The sequence below is a fragment of the Aphis gossypii genome, chromosome 1, assembly GCF_020184175.1.
Source record: "Aphis gossypii isolate Hap1 chromosome 1, ASM2018417v2, whole genome shotgun sequence".
Lineage (NCBI taxonomy): Eukaryota > Metazoa > Arthropoda > Insecta > Hemiptera > Aphididae > Aphis > Aphis gossypii.
The window spans coordinates 85,959,969-85,979,379 of NC_065530.1; the positions used below are offsets into that span (position 1 = coordinate 85,959,969).

At 27.3% G+C, this 19,411-nt stretch overlaps 1 protein-coding gene across 1 annotated transcript; it reads right to left on the reverse strand.

Moving 5' to 3' along the window:
- Positions 1-1,808: 1,808 nt before the first annotated feature.
- LOC114131861 (ecdysone oxidase-like) lies at positions 1,809-5,448 on the reverse strand. Its single transcript, XM_027997209.1, has 2 exons — positions 5,372-5,448; positions 1,809-4,035 (listed from the first exon to the last, which is right to left on the reverse strand). The coding sequence occupies exons 1-2, from the start codon at positions 5,419-5,421 to the stop codon at positions 1,944-1,946; spliced, it is 2,142 nt and encodes a 713-aa protein (XP_027853010.1). The 5' UTR covers positions 5,422-5,448; the 3' UTR covers positions 1,809-1,943.
- Positions 5,449-19,411: the final 13,963 nt, after the last annotated feature.

Here is a 19,411-nt window from a genome sequence, read left to right on the forward strand (position 1 = left end):
GTTTTCTTCGGTACAATTATTTACATCAAACAAATAACGCTCATAATTAAAACATATTTATAACTTTCACTTTGAAGAAACTATTCTAATGTTCATTAAAAACTGATAAAAAGTACAAAGTTTATAAAGTTTTTTATTTTAAAATATTTTGAAAATGTCTAAAATCACGACTTTTCTTTATTGCTACTATATAATATGTATATGTAAATCAGTTCACTAACCACAGAGTAGTACAATATGTATAATATGTACCAAAAAATAATAATTGGCTTAACTATTTATCACATATGTGGACCGTTTGTGTGTCTGATAATGATAATATAGTAATAAAAATAATAATAGGTAGTTAATAAATTGACAAAGAGAACAATTTAATACTGTTGTTTTTGTTACAATAAATCAATTCATATCTTCGGGAAAATACATTTCTATCAGATGTTATAACTTATAAGTACCTATATCGTGACCTAAATACAGTCATATGAAAAATTATTGGTCGAATTCATTTTAAAACACTATGTAGTATATTCTATACATATTTGTTGCAGTGTATATAGTAAGAATATTTTTCTTTTTGTTCAAACTATTATCTATTCAACATTATCAACGCAAAATAGTTAATGGTTTATTTTTTTTTGTATGTATGTTATACATATTTATGTTTTTTTCTTTATTATTATAAAAAATACTTCAAAAGAATATAAAAGCTTATATTGTGTTCGCAATCCATTACACAAATTGCATTTCACTCGTTATTTCGCCCGAGAGTATAATATCCGACTAGTTTTATTGAAATAAAATATAATAATTTCAGATTGTTGTAAATAAATAGTACCTAAGTATAAGAATGAGAAAAATAAGAAGAAAATAAAATAGCGGAGCCATTCTTACTATATGCGTAACCCCTTATAGAATCCTTGACAGTTACTACGTGTTTTTTCCCTGAAATTGGACAGTTTTACTCGAACCAGAATCTTCCACAGTCGTCAGTCTGTAATAATTAAATTTGCGTGTACGAGCAGAAGAGCTTAATGAACAGAGGGAAGTCTCATTTTGAAACGGTTGGTTTGATGCTACATAAAAGATGAACGCACGGATGGATTATAATCGCGTACAGCAATTTACTTGACGTCATCTCCAATAAACATAGATTAACCCTTAAATTATTATATTTTACTTGGAATTATCGTTGATACAATTGTTGTTTTTTCCTACTTTAAAGTCGAATAATATTTCTGTAATTTTTTCTAATTTAAATTAGTTTTAATACCTACCTATGTCCTATAGTTTTTATTTGGGTTAAATATTAATGTTTTATTATTATTTTAACGACAAATAATTTAAAATACAACCTATATAGCTTTTGAGACACTTTTGACTTCCAATGAATTTAGCGCAACTTACCAATTATCAAAGTGATGAGTTAATGGAGTTTCTGTTTCCTTACCTATAACTATCACTTTTAAATAATAAATCATTATTCGCATAGTTTGTAATTCTGAATCAAAGTTTTTGAAATTAAAACAATTATCATTGCAGACAAAATTTAGATAAATTTTAATGAATGAATTATTATGATTGAATTATTTAATAAGTATTTCTTATTATTTAATATTTAACCGTTAGTTTTGCATTTTTTTTTCTATATTATTTAAGACTTGATCGATTAAATGTTATATAGGTATTTAATATTTACTTTATAAATTTTAGATATTTAAAAATGTCTAGGTCACTTAAAAATATGACGATCGTAATCATGGTATCACGGTACTTAAAAAATCTTATGAAGAAAAACGTGTTTCAGGAAATATATATGCCATAATATGATATTTAATATTTTCACTGTATAATTAATTGCATTTTATTAACATGTATTAGAACACTCATTAGGAATCAAGTTCTCTCATTTAACTTAAAAATATATATTATTAAGGAATAAAATTTTATGCAGTATAATCATCAGATTCTTTGTTTTCTTCATCTTCATCGTCATTACATCCCAATTTTTCTTTTATGATATCAGCAGCTTTCTCTCCGACCATAATAGATGAAGCACAACTTTCAGCACTAAACATTATTGGAAGTGCAGAAGAATCTGCAACCATCAAGTTTTCGGTACCAAAGACATTAAGGTCTTCATCTACAACGCCTTTCGAAGAGTCTGTTGCCATGGAGGATGTGCCAACCATTTGAATATTCATTATTGTTAAATGTTTGATAACACATTTCCAATATTCATCGCTGTCAACGTTCGGTTCTGGGCAACCCTCGATTTTTAAAGGAACAATTGTTGGACCGTATTGTTTGAATGCTTCAGATTCTACAAGATTTTTTACCCAATGAATAGCTTTTACTAAAGTTTCAACATCCTCGTCATCCAAAGAACCAAATTCTATAACTGGTTCATACTCGTCGCCATCACAGGTCTTGTTTATAGTCACTTTACCAGTATTCTTTGGACGAAGTAGTGAAATACCGATAAGTTTAATATCGTTATCTTCGTTAAGGTCAATTATTTGTTCCGTGATGTTGTCGTTAAAGTTAAAAGCGTCCAATTGTGAAGGCATGAATACAGTATCATCCTGAGAATAGTAATAAAATAAGATTTGAATATCTGGAATACCATTGCCATCAATATCTATAAAACCAGTAAAACTGCACAATCCTATTGTAGCCAATGGTCCAGTATGCTTCATTAAGTATTCAAAGACCATTTCACTGATAGAATATGACTTGACCGGCTGCATTTCAAATTTAACTACTATACCTAAGAAAGTTGGATGCGCTTGTAAATTTAAACCAACGTTATCATTCTCTACGACCACTGGAATTTTCAATGAATCAAGTAGAGCCTTTGGTCCAACACCCGACTCCATGAGTAGTTGGGGAGATCCTATTGGACCAGCACTTAATACAACGTATTTCTTACTCTTAACTTGAATTAGTTCTCCAACTGAATTTTCAAATTCTACGCCTACAGCTTTTTCACCTTCAAATATTATTTTTTTGACTAACGAATTAGCTGATATTTTTAAATTGTATTTTTTGTTAGCATTTTTCAAAAAGGCTTTTGCTGCGTTCACACGTAAACCATTTTTAACGATCGCGATAGATGAAACGAAACCTTGATGGTTTTTCACATCGAAAAAGTCTAATGTGTCATAGTTGACTGCGTTTAACGCCTTAGTATATACTTGTCTGATTTGAACAGTTCTCGTGTTACGGAATGAATCTACACATAGTTGACCACCTACGCTATGTGATCTACTTACTGTTTCATGTGTGGTGATTTTTTCAAACTTACAGTCTTCTGAACGTTTATAGTACTTCAAAACATCTTCCCAACTCCATTTGGTTAAACCAGCTATTTCAAATTTAGTATAGTCTGATTCTATTCCTCGATCATACAACATTGTATTCAAAGCCGTTGTTCCTCCTAAGGTTTTTCCTCGAATAACATGGACACATTTGTTTTCCAAGCTCTGACCAAATGTGGCGTCTGCTTTTGCGGTAAAATTCCAATCCATCACGGAACTAATCGAATTGGCCCAAAGTCCTGGTATCTCAGATTGCATGAGTGGTACACCACCAGCCTCCAATAGCAAAACGTTCAAATTTTTCTCGTCGCTAAGCTTAGCAGCCAAAACCGATCCAGAAGCTCCACAACCCACTATGATAACATCAAACACGTCATTGTTCTTGATAGACAGGCTGTAATCTTTAGGATAAGTGATTCTAGAAGCTATATTACATTGTTCCCGGTTTAATGAATTTAGGAGTCTCAAAAATTCTGGTACGACGTATAATCCTTCTACGTTATAACCGTAATTCTGACATATTTCCAATGTGTTTATACCCAATTTTTTATCTTCTATTAAATCTGACCAACATTTTTTCTTGAAAACAGTAGATTTTTTTTCAACTACCACGGAACGAGTAGTTGTAACACTGTGAACTAATTTATTTTCTGATCCGCTCTTTGCCATACGTTCATTTTTACCAAATAAATTAAGTGAATGAACACCATTTTCCAAGCTTAAATCAAATAAAATACATAATATATTAGTTATATTTTAAAGAGTCATAACATTTAAATATTTAGTAATTCTTTAATAATGTGATATACATTATATCATTGATATTTAATATGAAAATTAGAAATAATAAGAATATTCAAAAACAATTTTAATTTAATATAATAGTTATATATGTTATAAAACAATATATTTTTAAATGCCTCATTTTATTGACTTTATGGTAATTAAAAAATAGAATCTAATTGATGATACATGTAAATACGAGTACATTTCCTATTTAATGTATAAAGACATTAAGATATTAATTACATAATACCAATATTTTTTTAAAAGAAATTCATAAATATTAAAAATGCTCAAATGTTTAAATGTGTGTGAATTAGAAGCATACCAAGCATAATTTGAAATAAACCATACAATATTTATTTAATACATCTCGAAATTTTATTTTTTATAATGATATAAATAGTCTAAAAACAAAACTATATATTTAAAGGTATATCACAAAGACTTCAAGAAGGTATTGCAATAAATAAATATTAAAAATGTCGGTAGGTTTATTTAAGATATTGTTTTGAAAAATATTTAATGCTTACTTGGCAGAGTTTATAATTATACTATATTTTCACTAAAAAATTCATGCGAAATAATATAAATATAATAAGAATTTAAGCCCTGACCGCAAATTTCTTAACCATTAAATGTATCTCAATCGATTCAATGCTATAAAATATCGAGTTTTAATATTTTTCAGGAAATAAAAATAAATATCTAAGTCTAAAAATATTAGATTATATTTTTAGTACTCAAAGAATAACTTAAGAAACTCATTTAATTAAACTAATAATTATAATAAAAAATATTATTACATTATCAAACATACTAGGTAATATAAAATTATGTTTACACATTATAATAAAACTTTGTATATACATTATACAATGTATATTATGTATTATATTTATAATTAAAAAGTATTTATTTACTAGTGAAAATAGATAATATTAACTTTATTAAACATAATATAACAAAGTATACTCATTAACACAATAATATGAATCGTCAATCTTTGTATTTGTTAGAAAACGAGACGATATTACTCAACCTCCAAATCTAAGTTGATAAAAAAAAAAAAAATCAATTTCTAAGTGATCAAAGTATCTATCATTATAATACATTAAATTATACAAATAATAATACAATGGTATAATTTATCTCAATTTTACGAAATTATTTTGAAAACATATTTTTACTTTATTATTATTAGGTAGGTAACTAATAGATGCACAATAAATTTTAATTTTATGATGCCTACTATGATATTGTGTTCTTACCCGACTGCAAGCAGTCCCATAAAGAGCCACAACGTCCTGAATGTGTCCATGGTAATTTTCGTAGTGTCCTAAATGGAACGAGTTTTGAAGCTTATATATTGGATGGTTTTATTTGTTTAAAACTATTGTTTTAAAATGGTCAACATTGATACGAACAAACGATTTATTTTTTTTCAGGAAAATTGCACATAAATCATTATGATACGTTATAATGTATACACATATGACTGACATGCATTCATTAGTTTGTTTTATTGAAAATGATTATTTATTATATTTTATCGTATAAATCATTGGTCTTGAAATAGTGGACATCATTTAAAACCTTTAGAAACTTTATACTGCACTTAGCAACATTTCAGAAATGAAATATCATATAGTGTATGCACATAATGTATATATTTAATATTTATATTTATAAACTATATACATAACACTTATTTGCTGCTGATACTCATATATAAGATAGATATAATATTCAATTTATTTAGTCCAACTTGTATTTTAAATATTCAATTAAAAAAAAAAAATCAGGAATTTGAATATAAAATACACCAATATAATATAACCAATGGATAATTGTAGATTAAATTGTAAGTGGTATTTTGCATGTATCACACAACAGTTTCGGTTTCTTGCTGATTAAGTATGAGTGGATATGACACGAGTGTCCTATTTTGAATCTATTTATGACATTTTTTTTTTGTCCTAGTTGAGTGTTCTGAATAAGCCCATTTGAAAATTGTATTTTAATATCAATTAGCTTAATGTTTCTAGGTATTGAGTTTCGGCCGTGTTTATATTAACAATTAACTTGTTTTTTTTATTAACATTTATATTTATTTATTAACTGAATATTATTATAATACTTTAGACTTTTACGTAGTTAAAGTTTTTATATTAATTGTGTATTTGTTTACAGTAAACCCATTAGTGTAATGTGACATTATATATTTTATTTCCTTTTGATAATGTTTATAAGTTATAACCATGCTTAATTATAATAATCTGGTTTTGTTAAAATATACAATATCCGTGTAGACTGATTGTATTGTACCAATTCAATAGGTACAGAATAACTGTAGTTCAAATGTAAGTATCATTAGTAATGTATACAAATATGGAATATTAATTTTGCGGTACCATACTTATACATTTTGTAGCAAATTACCGGGTCGCTTTTTATTATAATACTTCATGTTGAAACTTGAAAGTATAAATTTGTTTTAAAACATCATGTACATTTTCCATGACATAATTTAGTAAAACTGTTTGAAATAATTTAACAGTCTTGTGAAATGACCAAAAAAACGCCAGGGTTGACATGTAAATAAATAATAATACAACTATTTCGAAGTCTTTTTAGTAGAAACTTTAAAAGTTTTGAACGTTGTATAACTTTTGTTGACTTCATAATGTATAAAAACTAGCTTTTAAATTAATTCTAGAATTCATTATAATACTACGTTACCTATACAGTGAATATTAAAATATGCATACAGTTAATATAAACTAATATTTACTTAAATTTCCGTTCACAAATATCGGTGAATTATTATTTGGTCGTTTATTCGTTTTGTCAGTATTATAGGTATGTCATATTATATTTTTATTTAATTGTCAGGCATGATATTATACAAAACTATTTTGAAAAAAATTAAATAATGATAACAGTTTGATTGATCAGGATTTAAAAAAAATCTCTTTAAAATATTGTTGTTCAACAAATTAATATATTATAATTTGTACGTACAGTTTAGCGTGAACAACAGCCACAACCACCTGATCAGAATAATTTTATCCCTCCTCTTTTTTACTGTCCTTTAATCATCATACGTCTAACGCAGACGTACAACAATTCACTCATCTGTACAAATAACGATACAGTTCAATCAAAACTCTGACAGAGATTAATGAGCGTCCGTACATTAAATGATTTGGACAATTCGTTCATGTTTTAAAAGTAATATCTGTGCACATTCGCACAATCTTATCCATTACGTGATTATCCGATAAATAACCTACGAGAATACTTATCAGTATTTTTTTTCTCATTAATGTAATAAAGTCTAATGTATTACATAATATCTTGTTAGTTTCCTCTATCAACAGAATTATATAAAGACTTTTGCAGAGACCTTACTGCGATTTTTTTTTAAAAATATAGTCACACTTAATGTACTTTTATTTTACACATATTTTTACGTACATTAATAATACGAATAGTTTTTTTACTGAATATCATACATTGTGGTCATTATACTTGAAAGGTACAGATAGACGATTGTGACATATTACAAATTATTCGTGAGATAAAAAATATATAAGAAATTCGCCAAATCGTACACTTTATTTCCCGTTACCATTAGGTATCTAAGTTGTATTGGATATGGTCATATATGGATTATGCGAATACTTATGTTTCAAAAATAAATATTATGGATACCGCCATGAACATTTAACAAAAATAGTACACCCACATAAATAAAAGATAGCTATGGTGGAAACATTGCCATAATAACTGTTGCTTTTACAGTATCGAACGTCTACGAATCAGTGAGACATAATATTATACGCATTTTAAAACATTATTATAAATTAGTAACGATCAGTGGAGTATATAAGAATTACTTTACTTTACAGACCAATTTACAAATGAAAGAACTAAAGGGTGCATATTAGAAGTGAAAAAACTTCGTAAAAAATGTAGGTACCTATTATTATTTATTTTATACATAACGACTATCTTCTATACCTACTATCTTACTATATTAAATTCTATAACATATCTATAAACCATTTTTCTAGTAATATATATTTTTTTATCCCTCCCAGTTGATTTAATAGATTTACAGAGTGGTTCATTTAACTTAAGACACTAATTATTTTGAAAAATATTAGCATTTTTGAAAATATTCCCTCATAAATAATTTGACAATTGACAGTATTTTTTACTATGTTTTGATCGTTACTATTTTTAATTGTTTTACTCTTTTGATGGCAACATTCATTTTTAATTGCGTATCTGAAACACAATGATACTTGGAGTATTTCGATTTATTAAAATCAAATTTCAGCAAGTAGTTAATTAGTAATAACTTATATGCATATTTTTTGATTGGAGTAAATGATCAACTTTTTTTATGATCTCCCTATATATCACACCATACTGTTTATTTAAGCTTTAAGTACGTATAACAGTTGTAATTCACAAATTACTCGTTTTTCGTACTATATTTGACTGACATGTACCAATATACAATTTACTTCAAAAAAATGTTTTCTTTAAATTTAAAAATCCATGTTTTTATTATAAAAAAAATTTAAGACAGTTAACAATAAAAATATTTAAAAAAATATTAACAGTTCTTCAAATAATACAAGTGTTGCGTTAAATAATTTATCTGGCATAATAAAATAAAACTAGTCATTAGTAATTACCTAATTTATTTCCAGTGATTAAAATAAGTTATAACAATATTTATAAGTATTTTCAAAATTAATCAATAGGTGTTTAAACTTAACCAAGTTTAAATGACTAATAGGTAATACTAGTGAATGTAGAAAAACGGTGAATTTATGTCTCTTACATATACTTATCATAAACGATTATAATTTATATTATGCGGTATCGACAGATGGAAAATTTATTGCCTTTGGTTTGGAATTTAAGGACAACTTCGCTGCTCTAAATATATTTCTTTGAAACGCATGGAACCCCTTTAGAAAAACTACGAAATATATTCCTTCCAGTTCTAAAAGATACATTGCATATAATAAACTTCCACCTTTATTCGTAATAAATTTTACTAGTAATAATCATCAATTTTGCATAAAATCTCATTTTTTTTATTTCATCTGCACAATAATTGTATATGATTAAAAAAAATCTCATTATAACAGTATTTTCTCCTTAATATTAGGTACTATTACTATCAATATTTTTAAAATGTTTTTCCCTGTTTGACTGTTTACACAATATATGTATGCACGTAGGTATTGCTTAGTATGCTGTATCATATGGTAACTTTTGAACCTTTGATTTAATAAATAAAGATTTTATATTTATATTGTCTATTAGGCGAGAGTAATACGCGTCTTCTTAAAAGTATTGCAAGCATGGCCATCATTAAACTCAAAATTAAACCTAAACATTTACAGTTGCCCATAAAATCGGACGTTTCACTCTTCAATTTATTTCCACTCTGTCCGATAAACGTCATAATATTATGTATTTCGCAATAAGTAGTAAATTTTTATATTGAATGAAACCATATCATATGGTCCATATTCCGTTTAATATAATAAGTATTATTTATGTTTGTACAGAATATGTGTACGCGATGAATTATACTCACGTTTATATGCATTATTTACGCGCACAATATCCAATGTCAATAATCGGACCCCCGCGAAAGAAATATCAGCCGAGTGTCAGCGATTCGAAACCGTTATTACAGTATAGTTTTAGTGTTCTGTACAATGTATGTATATACTATATATAATACTATTATTACGCTTATATAATTCGGGCACGGGGCTAGCAATGAATTATAAAAATAATCTGGAAAATAGTAATAATATAACATTGCAATAATAATAATACACCGGAAACGTGCATTATACGACTGTATCGCAATTTATTATCTCCTATTGAAATATTGTTAAATTTGATCATCGACGATACAACGAGGCTTTCGATTGGGGTTAAAACCGCATAATTATAACAGCTATGTTTCCAATGTTGTACGAATATAATATAATGTATATAGCATCACGTTATCCGCGAGTAATACGGAATTGCGATTTTCGAACAAAGCTATTTCCTGATTTTGAGAGTTCACAATAATAATAATGTGTATTATAACGCGTAATAGAATCGACGTGAAATTGAAAAGTCGGTAATTTATTTTGTTCATTATGTCATTATCATTTAATATTATTTATCATATTCAATATATTATACATCGAGTTACATATGATATTATATTTTCGCTATACAAATCAATAATAAATTAATAAAATGCATTAATTAAGTTTTGGACGAGTTTATTTACAATAAATTTTTAACAGTCGTATAGTATTTATCGTATATACGTATAATTTAAAATTGTTCACTTGTGTAATATTATATGATTATTCATTATATATCACACATTCATAGCATTTATAAATGTATACCTAATTGTTTCTAGACAAATCGAATAGCATATAGTGTTATAATAATTGTTAAGTTTACATTGATTTTTGTAACACTCATTTTGCTGATCATCTATAGAAAAGCAAAATAGTCTGATTAAAAATTTTAGGATAATGTTTATAATTTATACTGTATTAATTATATTTTTATAATTAAATTATTTACACACGAAAATTTAAATTTCTAAACTACCTATATTTGTAAATATTTCAATGGTTATATTATATATTTTATATGTTCGTGAAATAATAAATAATTTGTTGATTAGAAAATCTTTGAATCATTTAGGAAATGAAGAATGTATAGGTACCAAAAAACCAAATTCATGTAACTTGGAATTTGATTAAATTCTGTATTTATTTTTATCTTATTTTATGTGTATGGAAAAATTATCCGTGGAAATAATTATTATAAAGACATTTATTATGAAAATTAAATATTTTTTTTGTCCATTACTGTGATTACTCAGGAGTCACGATGTTGTAGTATAATAATATATCGACTAAAATAATTTATTTATTTCTAAACAAAATCTTCGTCGCTATGGGCATAATATGAAATCACAATTGCAAATAAATTATAGCTTATCCCAATCGACTCATCCGTCTATATCGATTGGTCTACAATTGTATTTCTATATTATATTACATTATTCAACATTTGCGATTTCAATTTATTTGTTTGTTTATCTTCAGTCGGGCACATAAAAATAAATATGTTACGACCTATATAGATACGGTTATTATTATTCCACGCAACTGTCTACGCGTATAAAATATTATGTGTAGCTATAATAATAAGCATGAGACTGTGTATTCATATTTCCTCGAATGGATCTATAGAGGTAATACGTTGTCGGCCTGCTTTCAAGTAAATCACAGGGCAAAACGACGACCGGGATTTTAAAATGATTTTTTTTTTGTCTCGCAGTTTATATCATAAGTCAATTTAAAAAACATAATGAGACTAGCGCAGTGTACCGACATTCAACTGTGTAGACGGACGAGGGAAAAATGTTTATTTCTTACTACACTGTTTTTATATTATTATTATTATTCGCAATAAGTCAGCGTGTACCGTTAAAACACGAGCAGAGAAAACACGGAAATATTTAATTTCTGTCGCGATGGGAATAAATTATTGCAGGGAACGGTCCAAATTGAACCCGTCGCAATATCGCGGCTGTGTAGAAAACATTGGCCGTCGACGAGACGGCTGGGAAACAGATTATGCGGAAAAAGTCGTGTATAGAGCTGTATGGGTCCGAAGCGAATTTTTGAGCGGCGTACAAAAACTATTTCGACGACCTTTTCGGTGTAACTTCATCAATCAAATGTCTAAAAAAAACATAATACCGCATGGTCTCACATTTTATTATAATACATAAATAAATATATAAATAATAACATAAAAAAGATTACGAGTGGTCGACTGAGTTAAGTGATTTGGATGTTAACATTTATTTTATTAAATAATATCACTGACTTTTATGTTTTAGAATCGTAAAGAACCGTAAGCGTGTCTCAAACACTCTTCGAATTCAATTACATTTATTTGTTTTTATTTTTTTCCATAAAGAAACAGATTTTTGTGAAATAAATAACCTTTAACAGATTGGACTGCAGTATTTTTTCAAATCGAAAACGACGAAAGCTCTAAAATGTCTTCTAGAATAAAATATTAGTATATTACGCAATAACTATATAATCGATTTTATGAGTCACTTACATCATTTTTCAACTCATAATAAATCATGTGGACTACCAGTGCACGTATACATGTCAACGTACTATTAATAATTGATGGTTAAACGTTTTCGATTAAGTCTGCACTCTTAACAACGGTGGTGATCATTTTATGTTTGTTTTGATTAGCCACCTTGCTCACCTTAACACAACGGTACAACGAATAACAATTTGTGTTTCTTACAATTATTTATACTTCAATAAGTATTATTATATTTTAAATAATTACTCATTTTTGTTGTATGCATTTTTATTGTAAATATTATCACTTAAAGTTGATCAACTATAAATAAAAATCATAATAATACATAACAAAGCATTCATTCATAAACAAACAAAAACAATGTATATTTTGTTCATTATTTATAATAATATACGATATTTTATTTCTATTGTATTCTTATGTAACTAAATTGGTTTATAAAATATAAACTATAAATAGGGCATATTATAATTTATAATAAATAATGCATAAATGCAAAAAAATACTTATAATTTTTTAAATTATAAAATAAAAAACTTCCAGTGAAATTATTTTTAAAAAATCGATAAAATTAAATTCAAACAATTATAGTTTTATTTTCATTAATCTTGTGTAGTTACACAACCACGTTCGTCTTCTAAATTATGTAATATTTTGAACTTTGTATTGTTCGTGGAATCCTTTTCTACCATCAATCAAATGGCATTTGTTTTCAAACAGTGCACGTCAAGGTAGTTTAATGAGCATAATTATTAATCAGATTTTCCCCACCATTTCCCATTTTGGGCAGTGTATATGGCTTGAATGAAACAAAAGCCTTCTTAAGCCATGCTCAACCCTCACGAGTTCACACAAATTTATTATTTAAACATGGTAAAGAATTTATTAACATAACGAAACCTCGCACCTAGTACATTGTCTTGAGAATATTAATTATCTTGAATGTTACACAGTTGTAAATTAACAATCAAAAAATGTTATACACCTAAATACTCATAAACATAAAAATGTACTTATTGCTTATTGGTCGTATCATTGATACAATTATATATGTAGAAGTACAAGCATAATATATTTATATCTAACTTAAAATAAAATATTTTAAAATATAATTTTTTTTTAATAAATGTAATTTAAAAAAATAATAATTAGGAAGTAGGTATATTATTAATGTTTAATACAGTACAGTTCACTTAATGTTACACAATAATAAAATTTATTCAGAAAAAAAAACAAAATTACAAATTACAAATTACAATTTTAATGTATACTACAAATGACAGTTTTCAAGTTTAAATATTAAACAGTCATTATTTAACAAAATAAGAAAACTATATTTTTTTTAAATATGTATCAGAGTTTGTTCTATTTAATTAAAAAGTAATAAAAATACACTCTAGAAAATTAAACTTAGTATATTATGATTATTTAAATTTTAAATCATACTACACATAACCTAACCTAACCTAAATAAATTTAAAAAATAGTTTTTAGTTATAAAATTGAATTTTTAGAATTTCTATACATTTAACTTATAAAAGTAATTGTAGTTGATTTTAGCTACTATAACTTTAGCATAATATTAATACCCAGTAATTAATATTGCTATGAAAGTACTAATGAATAATTTATAAGCTAAACAAGAGGATATCTTCAATAAAATCATATTACATATGCCTGACTGTTATTCCCCATTGAAACAAAGTTTCTTTAATTTGTCAAAACTTAAAACTAAAGTTATCTATATTATATTCTCTTTGAATTGTTTTCGTATTGAGTTATTTCAATTATACTTTCTTATCAGTAAACGGCTTGTTGTTTAGGTATGATTAGTTCAAAGTAATGGGAAAAATTATTTCTGTCAACCATAAGTTTTAATTAAAACTTTGCCACTTGCAAACTAATTGGCGTCAGAAGCGACCCAATTGTTAAGATATATTTTAGAACATGAGCGGTGTTTAAAACCAAATAATTATCAGAAAAGTAAATTGTACATTCAAATTGTATGTGTTAATCCGATTTAACTAATACTAGTATTTTAACGTTTTAATTTAAAAATACTATTTTTACATTTAATTGTTATTTAACATGCTTCGCTTTGAATAATACACAGATATATCAGTGTAAACTATAAAGGTGTAGGCCGAGGATTACATGAAGCAATGCCGAATTGGACTCCCTTGAGCATATTATACTTTTATTTAAAGAAAATTATATCTTATAAAACATATTAGTGCCTATAAGCTATAATTATACAATATACAAACATATAAACTTTAAAAATCCAAAGTTCAACTTAGAAGAAATCCTAAATTCTCCCAATAGTAGATAAACTAGTTTATTTTAAGGATATATGAAACTAGTGAATTTAAAGTTTGTTTTCAAAATTATTTTACTATGAAAAAACTTTACATATTATACAAATAAATTATTAAAATATAATTTTAATTGAGTTTCGCATCAACCTAAATCAGAAATAACACAATTCTATAATATTATAGTTCCGATTCAAAGTTATAATAACTCGATTATACGTATTTCACATTTTTTTTATCAATTTAATCGGTGACGATCTATCTAATATTATTGTCGAACTACAAACATTGTATTTTATTACAATGCCGTCGAATGCAAATCTAAATCCTTTCAAGTGCAACACATTATACGGAATGTCAAAATCAAAGACCCGCATTTCTAATATACATATATCTATACAAATTGGGTAGGCGTAATGTAATCGCAAAAGCTTTTGAAAAAGTACATACAAAAAGCCTTTATAATATGCGTTTATATCTTTTTGAAGGTTCGTTTTTTTCCATATTCTAATCTAATGTATTGAAACGAAACACAGAACAGTTCGAAAGAAGAGACATCACGTGCAGATGGTTAGACGTCCAAACGAAGACCGGAAGATTTGGGTGACAATAAAATGAATTCCGCAGCGTTTCTGGTCACAGTCATTTGGAATAAAATACTGTTGTTCCGATAAGTACCCATGATGTATATATATATTGTATAGGTAGGTATCGCGCCTTATATATACAGGTAATAACAAATTTACCCATCTAGGCACGTAAGTGGTGGAAGCTTATAGATCGTTATCGTATAGAAACCGAAACCCCAAATCGCGTTAGACGGTTTAGTTGGTCGTTAACGGCACGACATTGGCTTGAAACCAAGTCTGAAAAATCTTAACTCGAGCTTTTTCGGTGAGAAATGTTACGTAAACCTACCCGACCGCGTATATATGATAGCACCGCGCTAAATTCGAAACCGATACGCGCATCGATTATAATACAAGAAATATCTTATTTCGAAAAGGAAATTTATTTTTAAAAACGTGAACGTTTTATAAGTGTCTTTTTGTATAAGTCTTTATGGACTAGTGCTTTTAATATTTCACGCAAAAGTGACACTATCTAAAATATTTTAAAACATTGTTTTCGTCCGTCCAAAAAAAGTTTATAAATATCTCAAGTTTTTCTTTTAAACACGTTAAAACAGTGATTAAAACTTAAAAACAATGACATTAGTTCTTTAAGAAATGTTGAAAAATTCTATGTTATAGTGACTAAAAGTTCCTATGACACAAATGTACTCTACTTTTTGTTAACATTTTACACAATTTTGGACACCTGCGATTTTATTTTTGTTCGTGTAAAACTTATGTTTAATATTAATGATGCTAATTATTAAAACACTTAAACTTATAATATTATGAGAGTAAATTATTATCAAAGGTATTATTAAAATGATTTATTACTTTCTTGTTATTTTATATCCATATAAAATAAAATATATCACACTTAATCAGTTTGACTAATAAATATAACTTAAAACAACAAAAATCGTTAGTTAATATTTTTTTATAAGCGTTTTAGTTACGTCAGAGTATGTACACCTAATAATATAATATACATTTTATAAATGCATCGTGTGTTCGTTGAATGGGCCGATTGAGAAGTTAAATTGAATACAATTATAATAAATATATTCATATTGACGTGATTATATAATATATGGTATATATGTTGTTTATTTTTTCAAAAATAAAAAATAATATTAAACATTACAAAAACGTGAGGTCTGAGAATCAATAATTATGAAAAAAATCTACTATCTACCTATTTGACGTAATTTACTTTAAAAAATCATATTTTATTTAATGAGTAAAAAATCGTTTCTAATTTTTTAATTGAGGTGGTCTGTGAGTGGAGAATGTTCGAACGCGGATGACTTCTCACCAAATCATCTGCATCATCAAAGGCTTCCCAATTCGCGTGATCGGCGTGGAATGTCATCCTTCTATATATATATATATAAGGTGTATATTTACCGACTGATGTCCACGAATCTCGTTCGTCTAGTCATCGCCGTTCGTTTTTATTTATTTTGCACAATTTATAAAAAGTACGCACTCTATTATAAATTACATTAAATAAATCAAATCAATATATATATTATATATACATAGGTATTTATTATATTATACATCTTAATTAACAATTCAAGTACGAAAACCATACATTTTATGTATTATTCTACAATTAGTAACAAACAAAACAGTTGATTTAAAATCTCTTTTAAAAATTATTGCATCATCAGTAACTGCACTAGGAGTAGCTCCAATTAATGGTACATCTGAACCCATCAACAAAAATTCTCTTGGAAAAGTATCCGAATGTACAAATATGTTTGCCTTCCCATTTAAATGCTGAATTGTATCAATAACCGTAAAATAAAAGTGACTATTGAGTGGTAGTTAAATGTCAAAACACACAAAAAGACTGTTCATAAACTGTTTTACAGCAAAATGGATTTTACGATCTAGGAAAATATTGTAACTGTCAGTGTCATTAAAATGACAGTGACCAATACGAGCGATCAATCTGTACTTTATACGATCTAAAATATATGTTCGGATTTGTTGTCTTCAAACATTCAGTTAGGCAATATATTTTTTTTATAAACCAACATTCGTTTTAATTCTACAAGCATACGAGTACTGTAACTATTACATCAATATATTATTATTATTAAGAATGAAATATAAAATGAATGACGATGTGGACACATCTACTTCTACTCGTGATGCTTGGGTCGGTATTAAGTTGTTTTTTTAAATCACGAATTGTCGAGTTTTTCAACGGTCACTTCGCTGTATCTACGAATATATAATATGGAAACGAAAGTGAGTTTCATTGGATTCAAAATACAGAATGAGATCGCTGTACATACACGAAAAATAATAAATTAACAACTCACAAAGGAACCTTGCTCGACGCGTTTAATAATATCGGCTCCTAATCACGTCTATACATAATAATAATAATAATAACGACAACACGTGCGTTGTACAATGCTTGCGTGGTTGTTATATTTGACTTATATGCGTATCTGCATTATATATGTATATATAGAGTTTGTATTATAATGGCCAGCGTTGTGGCAAGATCAATTATCTCTGTCCGACGGCGAAATGTTGCATTTTACAGGCGCGTTTAAGATATTATGGTTCGTGGTTACGGGCAGTGGGTTTATTAACCTATTATGAAATTACACTGTTTTTTTATATTATTTATAAATAAATTATAATATAGTCTTCTGCAGTGCGGCTTCGTTGCTCCGTTATCTTTTGGACGAATCCAAATTTTTCTTTTTTAACAGATTTCGCGTTGTACACTTATTTTAATATATTATTATATACATACTACGGGACGCGTACAATAACCGTAACATTATATGGTTGTCGATTATTATTAATGTAATAATTATATTAAAACGCCGACAATTAACGTAAAATTCAATCTACCATAAACCATAACAAAAAAAAACAAAATGAACTTTTCCACCAAACTTTGAACAGCTTGACGTGATGTAGGTATATACGCAGATACTCGCTTATTAAATTTTAATTGAAAGCCAGCACGGTCTTATAACACCGAATAGCGTGTATAGACTAATATAGTGTAACGTATGGCATTATAATATTGGGAATAAGAATTAAGACTTTGCCACGTGGCTCGTGTGTTTGACGATGATAAGAGATTCTGCAACCGTATTCGTTTTGACCGTTTATGACGTCCTGTTAAATGTGTTATAACACATTTTTTAATTGCTGTGATTTTACGGTGGGTCAAATCGTTAGTATAATAATATGCAGGTTATGTCACGCGTTCGAATCTAAACACCGATTATACTTTGCATTCCTCATGATCCGATAAGTATTGTTTAAACGATTGTATGTATTTATTCGTATAGTAGAAAAGTGCTGATTTTTCGATTCGTCAAAATATACGGCAAATTACCGTTTGTCAAATATTAATATCAAATAAACATAACGTTTGTTAACTTAGACACCCTATTGCCTATATTTCTATTGGAATTGAGTGGGAAACGGTTGTGGAAGAAGTCGGTAAAACAATATTAATTATAGCCAAATAACATCAGGCTTGCGATTTCCATTGCAATTATTTTCCGTCGTTTCCCCGAAAACTACAGAGAATTCGAAAAAGTACTTTTTAAAATAATATTATCGTCCGTAATCCTACAATTTGTTGTCCAAATACATAATATTATATCGTTTATATCTCTCAGATTATTATGCCTTATATAGTTTTAAATTAACTCTAATAAAATACTATTGTTCGTATATTTCGTATTGAAAACGATCCTTTTAGCTTTTATTGTTATTGTAACCGCTATAACAGATTCGTATTCACAGGTTTCGATTATTTTAAATATTCAGCATCGGTATAATAATATTATCCGCATACGGCGTATTGTAAGTATATTATACAAATATGGCATAGTTATGGGTATGGTTACTGGATTTGGACAAAAATATTGTATCATTACAAAATTTAAGAGCGAAGATCTGTTTTCTCGATATTCTTTCGATTATCGTAGGATATAATATGATGTACCTACTCAAATAGAAATAATGCGAACGCATAAAAGTAAAAAAAAAAACAAACAAACAATTTATTAGAATGGGTTACGTGCGTTTTTAACAAGCATTACGTAATATTATACACATTGATTTTTCTATCCCCCTCCTTCCTCTTTCCACCGTTAACTCGTGGATATATTATTGTGTTTGTATTATATAT

Bases quoted from the DNA above. Each gene is read 5' to 3' on its own strand.
- LOC114131861 (XM_027997209.1), bottom strand. From the start codon at position 5,421: ATGGACACATTCAGGACGTTGTGGCTCTTTATGGGACTGCTTGCAGTC. The intron at 4,036-5,371 runs GTAAGAACACAA...ATTTGATTTAAG, and splicing joins ATGGGACTGCTTGCAGTCGG to CTTGGAAAATGGTGTTCATT.